The sequence below is a fragment of the Triticum aestivum genome, chromosome 4A (genome assembly GCF_018294505.1).
Source record: "Triticum aestivum cultivar Chinese Spring chromosome 4A, IWGSC CS RefSeq v2.1, whole genome shotgun sequence".
Lineage (NCBI taxonomy): Eukaryota > Viridiplantae > Streptophyta > Magnoliopsida > Poales > Poaceae > Triticum > Triticum aestivum.
The window spans coordinates 746327790-746351875 of NC_057803.1; the positions used below are offsets into that span (position 1 = coordinate 746327790).

The 24086-nt window shown below is 49.1% G+C and overlaps 1 protein-coding gene and 1 pseudogene across 4 annotated transcripts; both read left to right on the forward strand.

Annotated features, from left to right (window-relative positions):
• Positions 1-15998: 15998 nt before the first annotated feature.
• Positions 15999-16694, forward strand: LOC123083589 (uncharacterized; annotated as a pseudogene).
• A 1317-nt stretch (positions 16695-18011) lies between these two features.
• LOC123088562 (dihydrolipoyllysine-residue acetyltransferase component 2 of pyruvate dehydrogenase complex, mitochondrial) lies at positions 18012-23172 on the forward strand. Of its 4 annotated transcripts, none has more exons than XM_044510764.1 (19): positions 18012-18164; positions 18708-18789; positions 19439-19539; positions 19633-19715; positions 19823-19863; positions 20029-20084; positions 20206-20280; positions 20363-20455; positions 20560-20796; positions 20875-20947; positions 21224-21309; positions 21395-21480; positions 21653-21728; positions 21908-21975; positions 22062-22128; positions 22209-22304; positions 22386-22488; positions 22589-22684; positions 22793-23172. In XM_044510764.1, exons 1-19 carry the CDS (start codon positions 18135-18137, stop codon positions 22861-22863), a joined length of 1620 nt encoding a protein of 539 aa, XP_044366699.1. In that variant the 5' UTR covers positions 18012-18134; the 3' UTR covers positions 22864-23172. The 4 variants fall into 4 exon arrangements, with proteins under 4 accessions (XP_044366699.1, XP_044366700.1, XP_044366701.1 ...); XM_044510765.1 differs by having other exon boundaries at positions 21233-21309; XM_044510766.1 differs by having other exon boundaries at positions 20875-20896.
• Positions 23173-24086: the final 914 nt, after the last annotated feature.

Genomic DNA, 24086 nt, shown 5'->3' on the forward strand with positions numbered 1-24086 from the left:
CAAACGAGCTCCACGTCCGGTTCCTGCACCATGGTTAGGTAACAGCAAAGGAGAGTATGCAACATCATCAAATTGGTCAGAAGCAACAGAGGATGAATGCAGGGATGGTGGTTCGACAGTGGACACAGGAAGGTTGGCAAAGGGAAAAACATGCTCATCAAACACGACGTCCCGAGATATATAGACACGATTAGTGGGAACATGAAGACATTTGTAACCTTTATGAAGAGAGCTATAGCCAAGGAAAACACACTTCTTAGAACGAAACTCAAGCTTGCGCTTGTTATATGGACGAAGATGCGGCCAGCAAGCACACCCAAATACCTTGAGAAAGGTATAATCAGGTTGTTCATTAAGGAGAACCTCAATGGGAGTCTTCATGTTTAAAACACGAGTAGGAGTACGATTGATGAGAAAGCATGCAGTGGTGAAAGCATCACTCCAAAACCGAAACGGAACAGATGCATGGGCCAAAAGAGTAAGACCAGCTTCAACAATATGACGATGCTTACGTTCGACTGAACCATTCTGCTGATGTGTATGTGGACATGCTAAACGATGAGCTATCCCAAGCGACTGAAAGAAGGAGTTGAGGTTGCGATACTCGCCCCCCCAGTCCGACTGGACATGAACAATTTTGTGCTTGAGAAGACGTTCAACATGTTTTTGAAACTGAACAAAAATATCAAACACATCAGATTTGCGTTTAATAAGGTAAAGCCAGGTAAAGCGACTATAAGCATCAACGAAACTGATATAGTAATTATGACCACTGACAGAAGTCTGAGCAGGACCCCATACATCTGAAAACACAAGTTCTAACGGATGTTTCACCTCACGACTGGACTCCGAAAAAGGAAGTTGATGACTCTTCCCCTGCTGACAAGCATCACACACTGCTACATCTTTATTACTAGACAAACTAGGAAGCTCATGACGACGCAAAATATGACGGACAATAGGTGTGGCCGGGTGACCAAGACGAGCATGCCACTGTGACGGAGAGACCCGAACTCCACTGAAAACGCGAGCGACGCCAGGATGCTCCAGACGGTAGAGGCCCTGGCACAACCGCCCACTAAGAAGAATGTCCCTCGTGCCCCGATCCTTAATAAAAAGATCAAAAGGGTGAAATTCACAAAGCACATTATTATCACGTGTGAGTTTAGGAACTGAAAGAAGATTGCGGGTCACAGATGGAACGCGAAGAACATTGCGAAGCTGAAGACTCCTATTGGCATGTCTAGTGAGAAGAGATGCTTGACCAATATGAGAGATGTGCATACCTGCTCCATTGGCGGTGTGGATCTTGTCGGAGCCATGATAGGGTTCACGAGTGTGAAGCTTCCCCATCTCGCTGGTCAGATGCTCTGTCGCCCCAGAGTCCATGTACCAGTGTGGATCGATGGAGTAGGACTGAGTGTGTCCCTGGTGCTTCTGCGGTGCGGGACGATCAGCCATGGCGACCTGACGGGCATTGTTGCGTGTATCTTTGCCGTCATTGCCAAGACCAAGGAAGCTTCGCTGGAAGCGCTTATGACACTTGGAGGCCCAGTGCCCATCGCGGCCACAAAGCTGACACACACGTGGACCGCCAGCCCCCGGTAAGGTCGCAGTAGGTGGGGGGGCCGAGGCGGGCGACGGTGGCAGCCCCAAGGGAGACCGGGGTGATGAAGAAGAGCGGCCACCCTTGGTGGCGACGTTGGCCGAGAGAGAGCCAGTGCCCCTGGTGCGGCGAGTCTCGACCCGTTGCTCAGTGAGAAGAAGCCGAGAGAAAACCTCGTGTGCCAACATGGGTGTCGAGTTACCCCGCTCGTTGATGATCTCGACTAAGGCATCATACTCCTCATCAAGACCATTGACAATAAACGAGTTGAACTCGGAGTCGGTGAGGGGCTGTCCAATGGAGGCCAATGTGTCGGCAAGGCCCTTGACCTTGTTGTAGAACTCAGTGGCCGTGGAGTCAAGCTTCTGACACTCTCCAAGCTTGTGACGCCCCCGATTCAATCGTACACTAATCATGCACGCAAACGTGTACGATCAAGATCAGGGACTCACGGGAAGATATCACAACACAACTCTAAAACATAAATAAGTCATACAAGCATCATAATACAAGCCAGGGGCCTCGAGGGCTCGAATACAAGTGCTCGATCATAGACGAGTCAGCGGAAGCAACAATATCTGAGTACAGACATAAGTTAAACAAGTTTGCCTTAAGAAGGCTAGCACAAACTGGGATACAGATCGAAAGAGGCGCAGGCCTCCTGCCTGGGATCCTCCTAACTACTCCTGGACGTCGTCAGCGGGCTGCACGTAGTAGGGGCACCTCCGGTGTAGTAGGGGTCGTCGTCGACGGTGGCGTCTGGCTCCTGAACTCCAGCATCTGGTTGCGACAACCAGAAAGAAAGGAAAGGGGAAAAAGGGGGGAGAAAGCAACCGTGAGTACTCATCCAAAGTACTCGCAAGCAAGGAACTACACTACATATGCATGGGTATATGTGTAAGGAGGCCATATCAGTGGACTGAACTGCAGAATGCCAGAATAAAAGGGGGATAGCTAATCCTGTCGAAGACTACGCTTCTGGCAGCCTCCGCCTTACAGCATGTAGAAGAGAGTAGATTGAAGTCCTCCAAGTAGCATCTCCAAGTAGCATCTCTAGTAGCATCGCATAGCATAATCCTACCCGGCGATCCTCCCCTCGTATCCCTGAGGGAGAGCGACCACCGGTTGTATCTGGCACTTGGAAGGGTGTGTTTTATTAAGTATCCGGTTCTAGTTGTCATAAGGTCAAGGTACAACTCCAAGTCATCCTGTTACCGAAGATCACGGCTATTCGAATAGATTAACTTCCCTGCAGGGGTGCACCACATAACCCAACACGCTCGATCCCATTTGGCCGGACACACTTTCCTGGGTCATGCCCGGCCTCGGAAGATCAACACGTCGCAGCCCCACCTAGGCACAACAGAGAGGCCAGCACGCCGGTCTAAACCTAAGCGCACAGGGGTCTGGGCCCATCGCCCATAGCACACCTGCACGTTGCGAGGGCGGCCGAAAGCAGACCTAGCCTAGTGGCGTTCCAGTCCAATTCGGCGCGCGCCGCTCCGTCGCTGACGTCTGAAGTGCTTCGGCTGATACCACGACGTCGGGATACCCATAACTACTCCCACGTAGATGGTTAGTGCGTATAGGCTCGTAGCCGACTCAGATCAAATACCAAGATCTCGTTAAGCGTGTTAAGTATCCGCGAACGCCGAACAGGGCCAGGCCCACCTGTCTCCTAGGTGGTCTCAACCTGCCCTGTCGCTCCACCACAAAGTAACAGTCGAGGGCCGTCGGGAACCCAGGCCCACCTCTACCGGGATGGAGCCACCTGTCCTTTCAGCCCCCAACTCCGAACAGTATCACAAGTAACGTAACAGTGTAAAGTATATAGTATATGCCCGTGATCACCTCCCGAAGTGATCACAGCCCAGTAGTATAGCATGGCAGACGGACAAGAGTGTAGGGCCACTGATGGAACACTAGCATCCTATACTAAGCATTTAGGATTGCGGGTAAGGTATCAATGACTGTAGCAGCAATGACAGGCTATGCATCAGAATAGGATTAACGGAAAGCAGTAACATGCTACGCTACTCTAATGCAAGCAGTATAGAGAAGAGTAGGCGATATCTGGTGATCAAGGGGGGGGCTTGCCTGGTTGCTCTGGCAAGAGAGAGGGGTCGTCAACTCCGTAGTCGAACTGGTCAGCAGCAGCGTCGGTCTCGTAGTCTACCGGAGAGAAGAGGGGGAAGAAATAATGAATACAGAGCAAACAAAGCATCACAAAATATAACAAGGCAATACGCGGTGTTCGGTGTGCCCTAAGGCGGTAGTAGGTGATACCGGTGAAGGGGGGAAAACATCCGGGAAAGTATTCCCGGTGTTTTGTGTTTTCGGGCAGAGGAGCCGGAGGGGGAAAGTTGCGGGTTCGATAGGTTAGGGGGGTGTGGCGGACGAACGGATTGCGTATCCGGATTCGTCTCGTCGTTCTGAGCAACTTTCATGTACAAAGTTTTTCCATCCGAGTTACGGATTATTTTATATTAATTTTCAAAGTTTAAATTCATTTTCTAATTTATTTTAATTCGAAATTAATGTTAAATTGCTAGATGTACCCAGCACAGTGTACACAAAAATTGTACACAGGCTGACAAGTGGGACCAGGGGAACCCAGTTGACCAGTCAAACTTTGACTGGTCAACAGGGGTGGGGCCCCCTGTCATTGACTGTCTAGTTAACTAACATGTTTACTTAGGCTAATTAGATAGTTAATTGGTTAATTAAGCAACATTAATTAAGTTAATTAATTAAGTATTCTTTTTTTTTATTTTATTTTTTTAACAGGGGTGTGAGGGGGGGTGGCCACTGGGCAGTTTCCCATAGGGCCAAACGGGCGCGGGCGATGGCTCGGGTGCGGGGCGCCAGGACATGGCCGAACCCAACCGGGCGCCGGACAGGGGAGGGCGCCGGCCGCGGCGAAGGTAGCAGGGGCCGCGGTTGGTTGGGCGCCGGCGGTTGGCTGCCGCGGGCGGCGCCAGCAAGGGCAGGCGCGAGAGGGGGGTGGCGCCTGCGGGCGCACACGGGGAAGGTCGGAGTGGGGCGGCGAGCGGCCATGAGTGTGGCGGACGCGGCGGCCGTGGGTGGTCGCGGTTGGGGCCGGGAGGGAGCTAGGCGCGCGCCGGGCGCCGTTCAGGCGCAGCGCGGGGAGGAGGAGGGGAGAGGAGGCCGGGGGCCTCACCGCTGATGTAGGGACAAGGCAGTGGGGCTCAGGGAGGAGACGACGAGGTCCGGTGGGAGGCTCCGGTGAGGTCCAGGCGGCGGCGCGGGTGAAGGGGACGAGGCAGGCACCGACATCCGGCGACGGAGCGGTCGCGGACGGGGCGGCGTGGTCCTGGTCGACGACGTCGAGGTGGCGAGGCGCCGCCTCTAGGTCGGGGAGGCGACGGGCGTCGGCGGGCGACGGGGTGAACAGGCGGCGCGGTCGGATCGAGCCCCCGATCTCGATCCCGATCGAGGGGGAAGGCAGAGGGGGAATCGGGGGGGGGGAGTGCGTGGGGCTCTCCCCTGGCGGCGCTGGAGGGGGAGGATGGGGATCGAGCGACGTGGGGGGGGGGAGTGGGGTGCTAGGGTTCGGCCGAGTGGGGAGTGGGGGGTTATGCACGGGGCGAGTGGGCCGGCCTGGGGGCCCGATGGCCTGCTGGACCGAGGCCCAGTGGGGGGGGGGGTTGCTCCTTTTTTTTCTTCCTTTTTTTTCTTTTTCCCTTTTCTTTTATTTAATCTTTTCGGTTTTATTAAATTATTTCAATTTTGTAAAATGTGAGACCAACACCTAAATATGGTATGTTAAAGATACCACTGCCACATTAGTTTGGACAGCTACATAAAATAGTTTAATACTTTACAAAATACAAAAGGCATTTACTTAATTTCTTTTGCTGCTGTTTTATTTACCCTTGAGCATTTAAACATTTTATAAAAATGTGGTTTCATCACCATAATTACCTATGCATTATATGTCACCTCTCGAACATTTTAGTTTTAACTTTTGAAAACCTTTGTTGTTTGCCTTTAAGTTTAAGTTTGAATTTGAACCGTTTTGAACTAACACAAGATTAACAACAGTAACCGAGGTGACGTGGCTTCATTAGCAGGGGTTTATTGTAGCTTAATTACCCGGGCGTCACAATTCTCCTCCACTACAAGAAATCTCGTCCCGAGATTTAAGAGGGCGACTAGGGGGAAAGGTCTGGTTACGAAATCCTAACGAATCTTCTCATCTTTGGTTGCTCTTCTCGAAGAGGTCGATCCATTACATTGACGTCTTTATTTCTCTGCTTCAGGTCATCACGACGAAGTCGTCCTTTTCTTCGGGAACTCCAACGTACTTACGAATAGGTAAGGGGCAGCTCTACAATGATAGGATGTTATAAGGGAAATTCATCTGGGGGTATCCCAAGAATGAACACATGAGTATCCCTCGAGTTGAACAAATGACACACATCGCGAGCAATGTAAGACGGTGTAATAAGAAGTTTCAAGCGGATAGGCAATCATTCATTGCCTGAAGCAGAGTGCGAAAGGGGTTCAGAGCAATGGGAATAAGTTTTGTGTCTGATACCAGAATAGATCAACAGGCAAGTGGCCCGTGAATTACATACAAAGTCAAGCATGAGGAATAACTTTGACATCAGGTTGTACAGGAGAGTCAGGTTTCGATCCTGTGGAACTGTGGGTTATGGGCCCACCATGTGGGTTAAAAGTAGGAAGGCGGTGATGTCTTGCACGATCGTGCAAGTGTCAGAGGTTAGCCTGTCAGTTATATGTCAGCAACCACGTCGGTACCAAGGGCGAGGGACGAAGAGAACCATTTTCCTGCTCGTTGAACGAGGCGCACCAATAGGCAAGGTTCCCGTCCATCGGTGGCTACCGGAATGTCATCAACAAAAGTAACAGGGCCTTACTGACAGAATTGCACTCTGAGGTGTTAACATAAGCAGGGGATTAATACTGCTTAGTTCATAATGATCACCAGAAAGTTTAGACAAAACAATGGAAAGGAAAAGGTGTTTATCAGATTAACAACTCAATGGAAAGGGGAATGTGTTTAAACACCTATTTTAGGGGTATATCCTTTCCAAGGGCAAGCGGAGCATGATGTACATGACAGGATAGAAAGTAGAAAACCATTAAGGTAAGGGTAAGGGATTTCATGGTATTACCCATACAACGGTGTCTGGATAATTGAGCAAGAAACATCTAGCATTGGGCTTCAAATGTTCTTGTCGAAAATCGGAGTACCACAGACATGCTTCGAGATAGCATTGACATGGTCAACAGGAAGATCAAACTTTGAAAACAAAAAGGATCCACGAGGAACAACTTATAAAATAGGTCTTACCATTTCCTCCAGGAAGAATGGTTGTCCTTGCAAAAGAAATTATAATGATAGGTCCTCCAGCCAGGGGGGGGGGGTGCTAGGCATGACATCCTGTTACCAGGTCATCAAAGGGCCAACAACATAACTCTTGGAAAGTTGTCCCAACCATCATACCTGACCGAGCTTCAGATCCGATTGGTGTAATGATACCTCAGACTCAGGATGTCTGAGAATAAAAGGTGCAACACAATTAGACGAAATGACATTTCAGGATTCTCAGGAAATGAACTATGGGAGTGGGTTCCTGAAACAATAGTTCATCATTAACCCAAGGAGAGGAGGAGGTGGCTGATGGGCTCGGCGATAATCCATCGAGATTTCCGACAAGATGGATTTCCACAATTATGTGAACAAGGAGATAACATTTGTCAGATCAAATGATATAAGGAAGTATGCTCGAGGAAAACATACTCAATTAAACATTGGTCGAAAGGTGCGCCCGAAATGTGGATTGGGTTGCACGACCAATGTCAGAATGGTGATTCAATTAGCGAAGGACTTAGAATGAACTATCGCCCATTCACTTCAAAGCAATAGGGTTGCTAGAAGTTTGGAATTCACACGTCATAGCTCCATTGTCGGTATTCTGGTTGAAAACAATACGGGGACCAAGGAATGAACGAAGATGGCAAGAAGTATTATGATATCAAGAATTATTAAGAGGTGGTGAAATTCTCACCACATTCTTGACAAAAAGAGATGGTAATACTTCCGAGGTAAGGAAGATCAACTGCTGGGTAGCAGTGATCTCAAGGTTTACACAAAACACGAACAAGTTGTGTTGAACGGAAGGCAATAAAGTGGTCGATGGGAACAGGAATCATCGAGGGGCAAGGATGGTATTACCCATCATGAATTCAATTGAATTCCTGGAAGAGCTCATAAGGTTGATGATGATCACGACACAATTGTCGAGAGATTTCATGCAGATGTAGTCAACCAGCGACGACATCAAGTCAAAGGAATGATGAAGCAAGAGGTTATTGGAACCACAGTTACGACACAAACTCGAACTCAAGCTTGTTGTTTAAGGTGAAAGGGTATGACGAGGAAAATCGACGTAAGGTTAGTTCATCTTCGAAAATTGGTGCTCTGAGAATAAGGACCAGGTAGCACCGTTAGAATCGTCACGACAATGATATAGCCAAACAGGCTAGGAATGGCGTGATCGGGTACAAACTCGTACTTATAGAAGCTTACTGAAGAGTTGTTGAACCGTAGAGCGGACTCGGTTCAGTTATCGGTGTCTTTGAGTGTTCAATAACTCCGAGCCCATGAAAAATTGTAATCGGTGAGTATGTAGTACTTGATGAAGAACTCATAAGAAATTATGCAGTTCCAAGATAATCTCGAGATACCAGGTGGTAATACTCGACGACAGATCAAACTAGAAGTTGAACTGGGGTATTGCTCTATAGAAGACAAGTGCTTAAACTTGCACAGGACATGATATTTAAAGGAGAACATGGTCAGAACCACGATTGCAAAAAGGCCAGATCTCAGATATAAGATGAACTTATACCAAGGGAATAATTGATTTTAAAAGAAACTTCGATGAGAAGATGTACATCGTGTCCATGGGCATGAACGCAAAGTTCAAGGTCGACTCCCACTTCTTCAATGCACAACCTTTCATTCACTTCTCGTATTTCGAAGATGACATTAGTTGTTGAAAGCTTTACTTGGTGCAATACCAGATAAGTATGACTCGTGAAAACTTTCGGGTTCACACGGTTTAGAGAAGGCATATGTTCAACCCATAGGGGCTTCTTAGAAACATATACCACAAGTTTCTAGAGTAAATAACACAAGCCCGAAAGCAGAGCATGGTTGGCCAAGCAGAGGATACAACTTAACAAGGGCATCATGTATAAGGGGAAGAACTCACAAAGTGTTCAAATGCGAAGGACACTGTCGGATAACAATCCAACAAAGGACTTGATGGTCCACAAAGGATCTGATACGAGTATCGGTACTCAACTAGAGGAAGAAGAATGCAAGGAGATCAGATTATAGAAACAACTGACTAACTCAATTGTCAAATGCAAAGGAATTATGATTTCCAAATCAAGGGATCAGAAGCAATGCTCTGTTTAGGGATGGATAAGTTGAATAGCCTTAGGGTACAATCAACGACAATTGGATTGGTCGAGAACCAATTCCAGTTAAAAGAATGGAAGCTCAGCCGGAAAGGTAATTTATAAGGATCAATAATGATTGCGTGTATTCGCAAACATATTGAGTCAACAGACTCAAAATGATAATGACAAGGAATGTCAATAAGACTACGAGACTTATGGGATTAACCATAATGCAAGCAGGCAAGAATTTCAAGAGCCAAAGGCTCTAGAGGATTTTCGGAAGATCGAATAGTATTTTGAAGACTTTTGTGAAACTCATGAACAACTGGGGATGAGCGGATACTTGACAAGGACGGCGATTTATTTGAAGGGGTATTCATGTGGCAAAGAACTGCTAGGCAGTAGGCACGAAGTATTCTCGGAACAATAGAGAAAACTTCGGGTATCTTGTAATAACAAGAACAATGGGGAATGATCGTAAGAATGGCAAGTGTAAGTAGTTATCCATAAGGATTTATCGGTGGTCGGAAATAGCAAAAGTGATGGGCACAAAGTCTCGAGAGAATATCAAAGAGTATCTCCGAAATCTTCTGGTGCAGTCGGTGACCATCTGGACTGAAGGGGCTCTCCGGGAGAAAGTATTTTCGAGAACCTAAAGTTAGTTTTTAGTAAAAATCGTTTAACCCGAATAGAAGAGGGTTCAGAATCCCAGAGTAAAGGTCGAGGAATAAAAGATCCTAATACCTCCCGATGGCGACGTGGGCCCATGGGCCACACAACCATGTTAGTAAAAGTTTTTCAACGACTAGACTCGACTTCGGCCAAGGAGTTGGAAAGGGGGATTCCTACAGGCAGTCGGCTCTGATACCAACTTGTGACGCCCCCGATTCAATCGTACACTAATCATGCACGCAAACGTGTACGATCAAGATCAGGGACTCACGGGAAGATATCACAACACAACTCTAAAACATAAATAAGTCATACAAGCATCATAATACAAGCCAGGGGCCTCGAGGGCTCGAATACAAGTGCTCGATCATAGACGAGTCAGCGGAAGCAACAATATCTGAGTACAGACATAAGTTAAACAAGTTTGCCTTAAGAAGGCTAGCACAAACTGGGATACAGATCGAAAGAGGCGCAGGCCTCCTGCCTGGGATCCTCCTAACTACTCCTGGACGTCGTCAGCGGGCTGCACGTAGTAGGGGCACCTCCGGTGTAGTAGGGGTCGTCGTCGACGGTGGCGTCTGGCTCCTGAACTCCAGCATCTGGTTGCGACAACCAGAAAGAAAGGAAAGGGGAAAAAGGGGGAGAAAGCAACCGTGAGTACTCATCCAAAGTACTCGCAAGCAAGGAACTACACTACATATGCATGGGTATATGTGTAAGGAGGCCATATCAGTGGACTGAACTGCAGAATGCCAGAATAAAAGGGGGATAGCTAATCCTGTCGAAGACTACGCTTCTGGCAGCCTCCGCCTTACAGCATGTAGAAGAGAGTAGATTGAAGTCCTCCAAGTAGCATCTCCAAGTAGCATCTCCAGTAGCATCGCATAGCATAATCCTACCCGGCGATCCTCCCCTCGTATCCCTGAGGGAGAGCGACCACCGGTTGTATCTGGCACTTGGAAGGGTGTGTTTTATTAAGTATCCGGTTCTAGTTGTCATAAGGTCAAGGTACAACTCCAAGTCGTCCTGTTACCGAAGATCACGGCTATTCGAATAGATTAACTTCCCTGCAGGGGTGCACCACATAACCCAACACGCTCGATCCCATTTGGCCGGACACACTTTCCTGGGTCATGCCCGGCCTCGGAAGATCAACACGTCGCAGCCCCACCTAGGCACAACAGAGAGGCCAGCATGCCGGTCTAAACCTAAGCGCACAGGGGTCTGGGCCCATCGCCCATAGCACACCTGCACGTTGCGAGGGCGGCCGAAAGCAGACCTAGCCTAGTGGCGTTCCAGTCCAATTCGGCGCGCGCCGCTCCGTCGCTGACGTCTGAAGTGCTTCGGCTGATACCACGACGTCGGGATACCCATAACTACTCCCACGTAGATGGTTAGTGCGTATAGGCTCGTAGCCGACTCAGATCAAATACCAAGATCTCGTTAAGCGTGTTAAGTATCCGCGAACGCCGAACAGGGCCAGGCCCACCTGTCTCCTAGGTGGTCTCAACCTGCCCTGTCGCTCCGCCACAAAGTAAAAGTCGAGGGCCGTCGGGAACCCAGGCCCACCTCTACCGGGATGGAGCCACCTGTCCTTTCAGCCCCCAACTCCGAACAGTATCACAGGTAACGTAACAGTGTAAAGTATATAGTATATGCCCGTGATCACCTCCCGAAGTGATCACAGCCCAGTAGTATAGCATGGCAGACGGATAAGAGTGTAGGGCCACTAATGGAACACTAGCATCCTATACTAAGCATTTAGGATTGCGGGTAAGGTATCAATGACTGTAGCAGCAATGACAGGCTATGCATCAGAATAGGATTAACGGAAAGCAGTAACATGCTACGCTACTCTAATGCAAGCAGTATAGAGAAGAGTAGGCGATATCTGGTGATCAAGGGGGGGGGGGCTTGCCTGGTTGCTCTGGCAAGAGAGAGGGGTCGTCAACTCTGTAGTCGAACTGGTCAGCAGCAGCGTCGGTCTCGTAGTCTACCGGAGAGAAGAGGGGGAAGAAATAATGAATACAGAGCAAACAAAGCATCACAAAATATAACAAGGCAATACGCGGTGTTCGGTGTGCCCTAACGCGGTAGTAGGTGATACCGGTGAAGGGTGGAAAATATCCGGGAAAGTATTCCCGGTGTTTCGTGTTTTCGGGCAGAGGAGCCGGAGGGGGAAAGTTGCGGGTTCGATAGGTTAGGGGGGTGTGGCGGACGAACGGATTGCGTATCCGGATTCGTCTCGTCGTTCTGAGCAACTTTCATGTACAAAGTTTTTCCATCCGAGTTACGGATTATTTTATATTAATTTTCAAAGTTTTAATTCATTTTCTAATTTATTTTAATTCGAAATTAATGTTAAATTGCTAGATGTACCCAGCACAGTGTACACAAAAATTGTACACAGGCTGACAAGTGGGACCAGGGGAACCCAGTTGACCAGTCAAACTTTGACTGGTCAACAGGGGTGGGGCCCCCTGTCATTGACTGTCTAGTTAACTAACATGTTTACTTAGGCTAATTAGATAGTTAATTGGTTAATTAAGCAACATTAATTAAGTTAATTAATTAATTAATTAATTAATTAAGTATTCTTTTTTTTATTTTTTTTTTAACAGGGGTGTGAGGGGGGGGGCCCACTGGGCAGTTGCCCATAGGGCCAAACGGGCGCGGGCGATGGATCGGGTGCGGGGCGCCAGGACATGGCCGAACCCAACCGGGCGCCGGACAGGGGAGGGCGCCGGCCGCGGCGAAGGTAGCAGGGGCCGCGGTTGGTTGGGCGCCGGCGGTTGGCTGCCGCGGGCGGCGCCAGCAAGGGCAGGCGCGAGAGGGGGGTGGCGCCTGCGGGCGCACACGGGGAAGGTCGGAGTGGGGCGGCGAGCGGCCATGAGTGTGGCGGACGCGGCGGCCGTGGGTGGTCGCGGTTGGGGCCGGGAGGGAGCTAGGCGCGCGCCGGGCGCCGTTCAGGCGCAGCGCGGGGAGGAGGAGGGGAGAGGAGGCCGGGGGCCTCACCGCTGATGTAGGGACAAGGCAGTGGGGCTCAGGGAGGAGACGACGAGGTCCGGTGGGAGGCTCCGGTGAGGTCCAGGCGGCGGCGCGGGTGAAGGGGACGAGGCAGGCACCGACATCCGGCGACGGAGCGGTCGCGGACGGGGCGGCGTGGTCCTGGTCGACGACGTCGAGGTGGCGAGGCGCCGCCTCTAGGTCGGGGAGGCGACGGGGTGAACAGGCGGCGCGGTCGGATCGAGCCCCCGATCTCGATCCCGATCGAGGGGGAAGGCAGAGGGGGAATCGGGGGGGGAGTGCGTGGGGCTCTCCCCTGGCGGCGCTGGAGGGAGAGGGTGGGGATCGAGCGACGTGGGGGGGGAGTGAGGTGCTAGGGTTCGGCCGAGTGGGGAGTGGGGGGTTATGCATGGGGCGAGTGGGCCGGCCTGGGGGCCCGATGGCCTGCTGGACCGAGGCCCAGTGGGGGGGGGGTTGCTCCTTTTTTTTTTCCTTTTTTTTTTCCTTTTTCCCTTTTCTTTTATTTAATCTTTTCGGTTTTATTAAATTATTTCAATTTTGTAAAATGTGAGACCAACACCTAAATATGGTATGTTAAAGATACCACTGCCACATTAGTTTGGACAGCTACATAAAATAGTTTAATACTTTACAAAATACAAAAGGCATTTACTTAATTTCTTTTGCTGCTGTTTTATTTACCCTTGAGCATTTAAACATTTTATAAAAATGTGGTTTCATCACCATAATTACCTATGCATTATATGTCACCTCTCGAACATTTTAGTTTTAACTTTTGAAAACCTTTGTTGTTTGCCTTTAAGTTTAAATTTGAATTTGAACCGTTTTGAACTAACACAAGATTAACAACAGTAACCGAGGTGACGTGGCTTCATTAGCAGGGGTTTATTGTAGCTTAATTACCCGGGCGTCACAAAGCTGACGACGGAGTGCAGAGACACGAGCCTGGGACTGCGCTGCAAAGGTGCGCTCAAGGATGGTCCAGGCCTCATGAGACGTCTTCGCGAAGACAACAAGGCCGGCAACTGCCGGCGAGAGCGACCCCTGGATGGAGGAGAGGTTCGCCTGGTCCTGCCCTGTCCAGACGCGATGGGCCGGATGGTAGACCGGACCGTGCACGCTGTCTACCAGCGCGGGTGGGCAGGGAAGCGATCCGTCGACGTAGCCTAGCAGGTAGTGACTCCCCAAGAGCGGGAGAACCTGCGCACGCCAGAAGATGTAGTTGTCTGCGGAGAGCTTGATGGTGATGAGATGACCGAAGTGAAACGGCAGCGGCGAAGACGATCCCATCAAAGAGGCTGCCTGGGGTGCAAACACCATGGAGGCAGCCGGAGGCACCGAACCCGATGCGGGAGGAGGCGGGACCGCAGCCAGGGCGGGCGCCGCAAAGCTCGCGGCCGGTGCGGACGCCGCAAGGCCCGCGGCCGGGGCGGACGCCGCCAACCCCGCCAGCGGGGCGGTGTGATCCGCTCGCGGCAGGAGCGGCGGGACGACGCCTGCGGAATCCGCAGCGGACGGCGGCGCCGCGGTGTGGACCACGATGTCACGCCCGAGCGAGGGCGCCGGCGGCGTGGAGAAGACGGAGCCGATGCTCCTTGTCCCGATCGGAGCCGGAACGGAGACGGCATCGAGCGGGAGGTTGAGCAGAGCCGCAAGAGAGGCCGGGAGGAAGCCCGCAGCAGTGGAACCGGTGGTGGCGACGCTCGACATGGCGGCGGCGCGATCGGTGGCGCGACGGCGGCGGTGAAGGCGGCGGCGGCTGCGGCGGCGGTGCGGGTATTAGGGTTTAGAAGCGGAAGCGATCGTAACCCAGCGTGATACCATGTAAGACAATAAGTTTTGGGAACCAGCACAACCCTCTAGGGGTGGCTTATCTCATTATATATAATGGTTGTGTTACAATACGTACATAGGTACAGAAGTTATACATAGTCTAACACCGTCCACCGACAAGGCCACCATACCCACCGGCGATGCAAGCCATCAAATGGTCGGCGAATGTGTAGAAGGGTTCGGCATCGACGGCCTCCAAAACTCATAAGCTGGCATCGTGTACCCTTTAACTCAATTGCATACTTCTGAGCATCATCAATTGATTGATTTATAAATTATAATATTTGTTCAAAAAATCGTTATTGCGCTGATAGGTGGGATTTCCTTATCAGGGACCAAGTCATTTTGCAAATTGCTAAATGCAACATATGAGCATAATTACCATATGTCAAATAGGCTCCGAACAAACCAGTAAAACGTTAAAAAGCCTTTGTTTTCCATTGTCAACAAGTTGCTCATACATGGGAGCAGCCATATGGTTTGCATATGATCCTAGATCAATCATGCATGGGCGCACGCCATCGGTGCATGAAAATTGGATTCATCCTCCATACTTCAAAGAACACAAGTGTCCCCGACAGCTAGGTGGCGATGAAGTTTACACGCGACAATAGCTAGTGTGCCCGTGGCAGCCTTCCATGCCGTTGTCTTCATTTTTTGTGGAGCTCATGCTCTGCAAATGAGATTCCAGATAGACCTATCACCTTGAGGGACAGAACTAGATGCTCCTCCAAAGAAAGATGCATCATGATCAAAAGTAGCAAACCGATAGACGCTCTTGAAAAAATAAATTTCACTCTTTTTCCGGTTGCCAAGCATGGTGATGTGCTAATTTTTTTTTCTAGAAAACCCAAAAGAGTTTGCGTTTCATTTCATTGAACAGGAAGAGAACAGCAGTACAGGTACAACCTCCCGGGAGGAGGGACACACGCACACACACCATCGTCCTCACCAGACAAGCAGGTGAGGAGGTGCTACCAACTACAGACCGCAACAACGAAAGGTCTAGCCTTGTCCAGCCTCCAACCATGAATGGCAAGGTAGCTAGACACAGAGCCTCAAGGCCGCGTCACAGCCGTTGCCAGGCGCCTCCGAAGAAGACTGCATCTCCAGGGCTGACCGGGCCAACGAACCTTCCACCCATATGTGCCTAGGAGACGGCAGGTGGATGGCAGGACCCAGCCAGAACTAGCGAAGCCATCGTCTTGGACGTGCCGGCGCCGGCATACATTGCGCCCCGGACGCCCACGCTCCATGCTGCAGCCCTCATCACAGCATCGCATTACCAGCAAACCTCGCCGGAAAGACCGGGGAGGCCACCATCTCCAGCTGACGCATAGGGGACTCCAAGTGCGACCCAAGCAGCGCTTTCAAGAAAGGAACAACGCTGAGACGCCGTCGCTGCCTTGTCCATGGAACTGGACCAAGGGTTTCCCCCGGTGCCCGAGGAGAGGGTCCAGTCTGGGCCATGACAGCGCCTCCATGGAGGTAACGGCACCCTCAGGTGTCGCCGTTGTCAGCGCAGGCCAACGCCGCGCAGGGATTTCGCCCGGCCCAAGACCAGAACCCCAAAACCGCCGAAGCAGAGCAAACAGGAGATGGGGAAGCAGATCGCTAGAGAGGACCACCAGCACCGAGAGGGAAACCACGTATTGTCACTGTCGATGTAGGGAAGCACCGGCCAGCGCAGTGCAGCAGCTGCTGGATGGCTGCCAGACAAGGCCAGCCATCGCACGGGACGCGTCGAGCAGGGCTAGTGGCGCCGTCGCGGAAACCAGCCACCTGCACCTTGCCGCCGCCGACCATGGCCGCTGCCGCGCCGGCCCGCAGCCTCCGCCACCCGGATCCGCCAGGGCACAGCCAAGCAGCCGCAGCCGCGCCCCCAAAGGGTCGCGCCGCGCCGCCCGCATGCTCGCCACGCCAGTCCAGAGGCCCGACCCTCTGGATCTGGGGCCGCCGTCGCGAAACCCTAGGTTCGGAGAAGCGCAGCTCCGTCAGCCTCGTCGAGCCCCACGCTCAAGGGGGGAGGCCGCCTGGGAGCGAAGTCCCGCCGCCGCCGGATCCACCAGGGCTTTGCCCGGCGGGGAGCACCGGCGGCGGCAGGGGGAGGGGGAGGAGGAGGGGAGGGAGCTCTTGAGGGCTGCGTCGCCTCCCGAGTCGCCCGTGGGGAGGGCGACGCGGGGGAGGGGGGGGGGGCGTGATGTGCTAATTTTCATAATTTCACAAACATCCATTAGCCAGAAATATTCATTTAGCCGTTGAACGTTTCAAGCACCATGATAATCCAAAAAGTCCGCCCTCCAATTAAAACAATAATTATGCTTCGGTGTAATCGGTCTGAGCAAGGGCCTTCATGGAATCCACAGATACCTCCAAATTAAACAACCCCCCCTCGCCAAATGACTCCTTTTGTTAACAAGATCAAGACCATGGACTATACCCTTCCACACAACAATTTTTTTCTTTTGAAAATACAATACACAAGAGATTAACACTAGAATAATTTTTTACCGGACGTAAGTGAGCACACAAGCATGCAGGGCTATCTGGCAAAGCGCCAAGATTGCTTAGGCAGCCATGCTTGGTTAAAAGCTCTCATATCACTAAATTTCGTCCCACCTTTTGCATTTATGCAACCTCATCTTGTCCCAACTTAACCACGTTGTTTTCTTTTTACCATTATCCACACCAGCAGTACTGCCGCACCAAACTCATCACGGACTGATGCAGGTAAGAAATAAACACTCATCACGTTGGAACGGCTTGTGCTACCGCTTTGACAAGAAAATATTGCACAGGATGTGACGTTGATGTTGCTTATATGGTCCAAGAACATGTATTGTGTTTAAGCTTAACCGAAGCGCAAATCGACTGGAAGATGATTGAGAAAACAAACACTTTTGGCTTCTCGTGTACACCGATGCACCATAGGGCATAATTAAAGCTTCCATTTCCTTGTAGCTAGTGTCCACGTGTTGTGTGGGTCAACGCTTTGCTTCCTTCTTCCATGGCATTTTAAGGTGTTTTATTTAGTCATTTGGTACTATCAGACATGAATGATGCAGTTATCAAGATAAGAGAAGAGAAGTCTGCTTCAAGCTCTCTTGGGTCACGTCGACATCAATCACCGAAGAAAAACACGTATTAGCCTCTGTAACCGTTACTAGAAAACGACCTCAAGCGAACCCGTTCGTTGGTTGAGTTGTAAAATCAAGTAACCTATAGACCGGTCAAACATTCCTAAAAGAATATCGACACGCAAATGCTTCATTTGCACAAAAAATGGCGGCACTTCGATGATAAAACGATACTCCCTCCAGGTGGCAAATGCCATTAATAGCAGCAAGCATATCATTTTATTCCAGGTGGCGAAATAACAAAATGCACCCTTTATAAATATATAAATAAACAAATAACATAAACAAGCCAGAGAAAAAGGAGCCTCCTGACCGCGCACCAACCGCCTCCTCCACGCTCGATTCCATCTGCGCATCTCTCCCCGCCGATCCCGATCCCCACCGCCGCCGGCGCCGCCATGGCGCTCCTCCTCCGCCACTCCCGCAAGGTACCCCCCGCCCCCTCTCCCCCTCCATCCCCGCGCCGTCGCCGCAGCGCCCCACCAGTTTGCCGGAACAATTCGTGGCCCGGTGGTCTGTCTGCCCCGGCCCACCAATCCCCCATGGCTCCCGCCCGATCAGATCGGATCGGGTCCTGCCTCGGGGACGACGGCTGGAATCGGGCGGCGACGATGGCCGCGGCCGCGGGCTCGCTCGCTGGCTGCCCCCCCTGCGGCTGCCGATGGCAGATTGATGATCACAACCCCCGCTCATGCATTCCCACCTTAGCGGCCTGGGTTGTGGACAATTAATGCGGACAGGTTGTTCTGAGTAGAGATGCGTGGCTGCGGGTCAACAGGGTCGGCTGGGGCAGATTAATCTGGCCACGGCGGCGTTCTGAATTTTTTAGCACCGGGGAGGGAAGCGTCAGATGTATGTAGACAATAGGTTTTGATTGATGCGAAGGATGTAATCGTGTGATTTTTCCTTGAAACTGTGAATCCCTGGCTCGTTTTCATGTGCTCATGGTTGCCCATGTTTCGCTTGTGCAGCTGCGAAGGGTGCACGGCGTCCTCGACTGCGAGCGCGGGAGCATCGCCCGGCACTTCTCTGTCGCCGCTGCAAAAGAAGACGGTACGTGCTCCTCTGTCTGTATTCCCGCGGCATCTTGATAAGCTAAGCTGTTTTTGAGAAAACTGAAACTAGTGAGTGTCCTGCCCAAGGCCCAATGTATGTTTCAATGTTTTGTCAGCCAAGCACCCATGGCATGGAAGTCCCAATGTTTTGTCAGCACAAGGATGCAGCTGATTTATGCTTATGGTTCAGGACCCTACCAGCCTACTACCATATTAGGTGCTGGAGTAGGTTCGGGGTTTAATTATCCTTGTATGGTATATCAGCCATGACAAGCTCTCCCTCTGACAGTAGTGGGGTGCAATCTGATGAAATTTTCTTCCTAAGATTTGAAAGAGGCAGCACCCACACCTCTAAAACGGAGTTACTGCTTAACAGACCTTCTAGCCTTTAAATTCAATATGAAGTGAATGCTCATGTCGTCCTCTTATGTTTAAGCAACTGAGATGTCAGCAATGAAAATACAGTTAACTGTGTTGTTTTCTGAATAACCGCTAGTTCTTCTGAAAGGAAACTCGAGTGTATATCGTTTATCTCCAAGTATGGACCTTTGCAACACATACTGTTTTGGTTTCAGTGTGTGGAAGGACAATTTCCACACTTACTGGCTTGCTTATCATTAAAAATAATCGGTCTTGCCCTGCTGCAGCTGTCTCAAGTTCTAGTGTTCATGGGGAGTACGGGAAAAAGGTTGGAAGGTCGAGCATTTTCCTACACAGGCAGTCTGAAAAAGATCTCCATACCTTCAAGGTTATGCAGTTGTGATTATGATCCTACTTATTTAATTGGAGCCTAGTTGTGTATTCTGACTTTGGTGGGCTGTCCCATCTATTATTTTCGCAGGTATCATCACGAGAGGCAAGGGGAAGCTACAGCTCCAAACGGATGCCAATTGCTGCTACTGGGGTCAATAGCTTGTTCTCATGGTATGCACTCTCGTTTATGTCTTTTTCCTGAATTTCCACCTCCATATATTCTATGCTAGTTCAGCATAGCTGTAACCATGTTTTCAATGCCTGTTGCTATTTTTCAGTGGACAGGTAGTTTCGGCCAGACATTTTTCAAGTGGGGCAGGTATCTCTCTCTCTCTCTCTGTCTCTCTCTCTCTCTCTCTCTCTCTCTCTCTCTCTTGTCAAGCTATCTGTGTATTAAAATTGTTTCCAGATTTGAGTTATAAGATGATACAGAGAAGTTGATATCTTCATATAACATTTTTAACAAAGTAATATACCATTTCAGATTTGCCACCGCATGAGGCAATCGGGATGCCTTCTCTTTCCCCTACTATGACCGAGGTAAATTACTGAAATTGGAAATAAATGTAAAGTACTGACAGATAAAACATAAAGCATGACCAACGTGCATGTGTTTCTTCGATTGTCTTTGTGGTGTAAATTTTTTTTTAATGGTCTGTAGGGAAATATTGCAAGGTGGGTGAAGAAGGAAGGAGGCAAAGTTTCACCTGGTGAAGTTCTTTGTGAAGTGGAAACCGTAAGTTTTGTTTCCTGTCATGTACACCCTGGGCACAACCTGTGCCCGCTAGCTAATTGTCAAGGACATGTGTGTTGACTAGGATAAAGCTACCGTGGAGATGGAATGCATGGAGGAAGGCTATCTTGCTAAGATTGTTTGTGGAGATGGCGCAAAAGAGATTAAAGTTGGCGAGGTACATATATGCTATATCCTGATGCATAGGAGACGCTTCTTTTTGCCACCGTCTCTTAACATAGTTGTTGGACTAATGACCACAAGTTTTTTTTTGTGAACTAGATTATTGCCATAACTGTGGAAGAGGAGGGTGATATTGAGAAATTTAAGGATTACAAGGCTTCGTCTTCTCCTTCAGCTGAATCAAAACCCCAATCTGAGCCCGTGGAACCAAAAGAAGAGAAGAAAGAGGTTTCCAAGGCCCCCGAGCCAACAGCTACAAAGACTGAAGAATCTTCTCAGTCAGGGGATCGCTTATTCTCCAGTCCCGTTGCCAGAAAGTTGGCAGAAGACAACAATGTAAGCCCTTACATTTCAGATATCCTGACTGTCCATAAGAAATGCAGTTTTTGACCTTCAGAATTGTGTCCCAAACAGGTACCGCTTTCAAGCTTAAAAGGTACTGGTCCAGATGGGCGTATTTTGAAGGCAGACATTGAGGATTACTTGTGTATGCTCTCTTCTGTCTATTTTTGTCCTTGCCAGTGCGAACAAAAGAAGTCCAAAAACTGAGCATGATTAGTCATGAACTGTGTTAGTCATGGAATTTCTCACCTTTTCTCCGCCACCATTTTTTTACTCACCGCCACTCTCATTTGTAGGATAATTAGTGGATGGTAGAAAAGGTGTATTTAAAGTGTTTTAATCTGCATAAAAATGTATCCATTCAGTTATGCAAGTAGAAGGGTTCAGTCAACTGATACTGTTATGCTTATGCTTGATGAAGCTTCTGCAGCCAAGGGTTCGAAGAAGGAAGCTGCAGCAGCTCCAGGACTAGGTTATGTGGATCTTCCAAATACACAAATACGGAAGGTAAAATCAATGCCTTCTTCAAATGTACGTGTCGCTTATGGTGTGCTGTACTGCAATTGACAGCATCTAATTTTGTTTTCCTCAGGTTACTGCAAACCGCTTGCTGCAATCTAAGCAGACTATCCCTCACTACTATCTGACAGTTGATAGCCGTGTTGACAAACTTATCAAGTATGGACATCGTTCGTACATTTAATAATTTATCTGACACATTACCCATTTTCCGTGAACTAGATGGATAATTTGCTCAATCATTGTTTAGGGTAATCAGCCCTATCTTTTGCCTGCATCATTATTTTGCTTCTGACATGGAACATCCATCCATTATTTTGTTTTATTCTAGATTGCGGAGTGAGTTGAACCCGATGCAGGATGCATCTGGTGGGAAGAAGATATCTATTAATGATCTTGTTATTAAGGTAAGTTTTGACGTATGGTGGTTTCTGATGCTCCTTTTTATCTTTAGGCAAGCAATGTGTTTACTTGAGCGATAAAAAATGTTATCTGAATAAGTTTATCTTGGGTTCTTCACACAATTCTCAGTTGCTTCATGTACCTCTACACTACAGTATTGAATTGGTTGCTGTTTAATATGCAGGCTGCAGCATTGGCTCTTCGTAAGGTTCCTGCCTGTAATAGTTCCTGGATGAACGATTTTATTCGCCAGTAAGATATGGACAGTAGGTCAATTAAGATTAGAGCTTCATTTTTATTATTCAGAACATGATGTATTTCATCTGTTTCCCATGCAGGTATCACAACGTGAACATTAATGTTGCTGTACAGACTGAGCATGGTTTGTTCGTTCCAGTAGTTAGGGTGGGTTGCTCGACTCGGTACTGAGTTCACCGTGCTATTCTTCATATCATGTGCTCCTTTGACCTGTATTGTTTATACAGGACGCGGACAAGAAAGGCTTGGCCACTATTGCTGATGAGGTGAAGCAGTTGGCTTCAAGAGCAAAGGATAACAGTCTAAAACCAGAAGATTATGAGGTATACACCGGAATATATATCTAGAATGCAAGAGTATTCAATAGTATTCGTCCTTGATAATTTTGATGCTGCGCTTTGCAGGGTGGCACTTTCACTGTCTCTAATCTGGGAGGCCCTTTCGGAATCAAGCAATTCTGCGCCATCGTAAACCCTCCCCAATCGGCAATCTTGGCTATCGGCTCTGGTAAATATGCTGCCTAATAGTTGGGGATCCATACCGAAACCCCTCGGTTATGCTACTTACTCTGTTACTTACCACGCGATTGGAATTTTTTCCGGAGCAGCTGAGAAGAGGGTGATCCCTGGGGCGGCTGAGGGCCAGTACGAAATCGGGTCCTTCATGTCAGCCACGCTAAGCTGCGACCACCGGGTCATCGACGGTACTTCTTTTTCCTGCCAATTCTGAACCAGTGGACGATGCTTCTCCCTGTGCATGCATCTATGACGAAGGTTTGTCGTTGATTACCGACCACTCTCCCGTTTTGCAGGTGCCATGGGTGCGGAATGGCTCAAGGCATTCAAGGGCTACCTCGAGGACCCGACGACCATGCTGCTGTAGGATTTCTTTTTCTCTGCTGTAAATGATGATGATGAGAGCAGTTTTTCTGTGTAGGCTCTCACAAATAAACACCACAATAACCACGCCTCATTTTTTGGCAATGAGGGCTGGGAACCAAGAGCAAACAAACAGATCATAGACGGCACGGGATGTTTAACCTATTTATCGGCAAATGGCCGATACACCTTTTTTTTCCTGCGTTACTTGACCGGTGGAAATTTGTCGCCTACTTTTGCGCCGTGTAATCCGATTTTAAGAAGATTGTGTATTGTATTGTTGCAAGGTGCCAGTTCCTGGATTTTTTTTATAGTTTTCTGTCGTTTATGTTGTACTTTTTCTCCTATAAACGGGCAATGTGAGGATGAAATAAGGCCCAGTTAACTCAGCGTCCCTGGTAAAAGCGTGTAGCGATGGGGCGCCCTTGTCTCGCTTCATGCGAGACCGAGGGAACCCTCCCTGAACGGTGGCCGGACTTGGGACGGCCCAGGCGCGCGGGAACAGCAGCCTTGTTTTTTGTTTTGTTTTGTTTTCACATTTTTTGTTTTTCCTTTTTGTTTTACTTTTTTAATACTTCCAAATATTATAAATAAATGTATTACATAAATCACACTACGTAAAACATTTTAAAAATGTTAACCAACCATTTGAAAAATGTTAAATATTCATAGACAAAATGTTTATTACGTAAAACAAATGTATACAAAACAATGTGTATGAAACAAATCGATCATTTTTTTAATGTTAATCAAGCATTTGAAAACATGTTGAATAATTGTTTAAAAATGTTAATCAAGCATGTGGAAAATGTTAAATGTGTATTGGAAAAATATTGACCCTGTATTCAAAAAATATATTAATTAAGCATTTGAAAAAATATTAAATGTGTATAGGAAAATGTTGACCATGTATTCCGAAAATATTAATTTGGGCGAGGGCGCTGGCCCCTAGGTCATGGTGCACCGTTGGGGCGGCGGGAGCGGCGCCGGAACGAATAAATCTACCTCAACTTCACTCCCACACCGGCAGTGCCCTTCATGGCGACGTCTTGGAGTTGATGGCATCGTGTGTTTGCCGATCCTTCATATCGGTGGCGTTATGGTTCATGGATGGTGTCGGCGAGGCGGCATCGGCGACTCCATCAGGTGTGTTTCTCCTTCTTCTATGTCCCCCTTGCTACGGCGTTGTCTCCGACGTCATGGTGGAGTATGGAGGTTGTCATTCGT

Coding starts and splice junctions, on each gene's coding strand:
- LOC123088562 (XM_044510764.1), top strand. CDS start 18,135: ATGGCGCTCCTCCTCCGCCACTCCCGCAAG. Junction 20,456..20,559: donor AAGAGATTAAAGTTGGCGAG/GTACATATATGC, acceptor TTTGTGAACTAG/ATTATTGCCATAACTGTGGA. Junction 21,976..22,061: donor ATGAACGATTTTATTCGCCA/GTAAGATATGGA, acceptor TTTCCCATGCAG/GTATCACAACGTGAACATTA.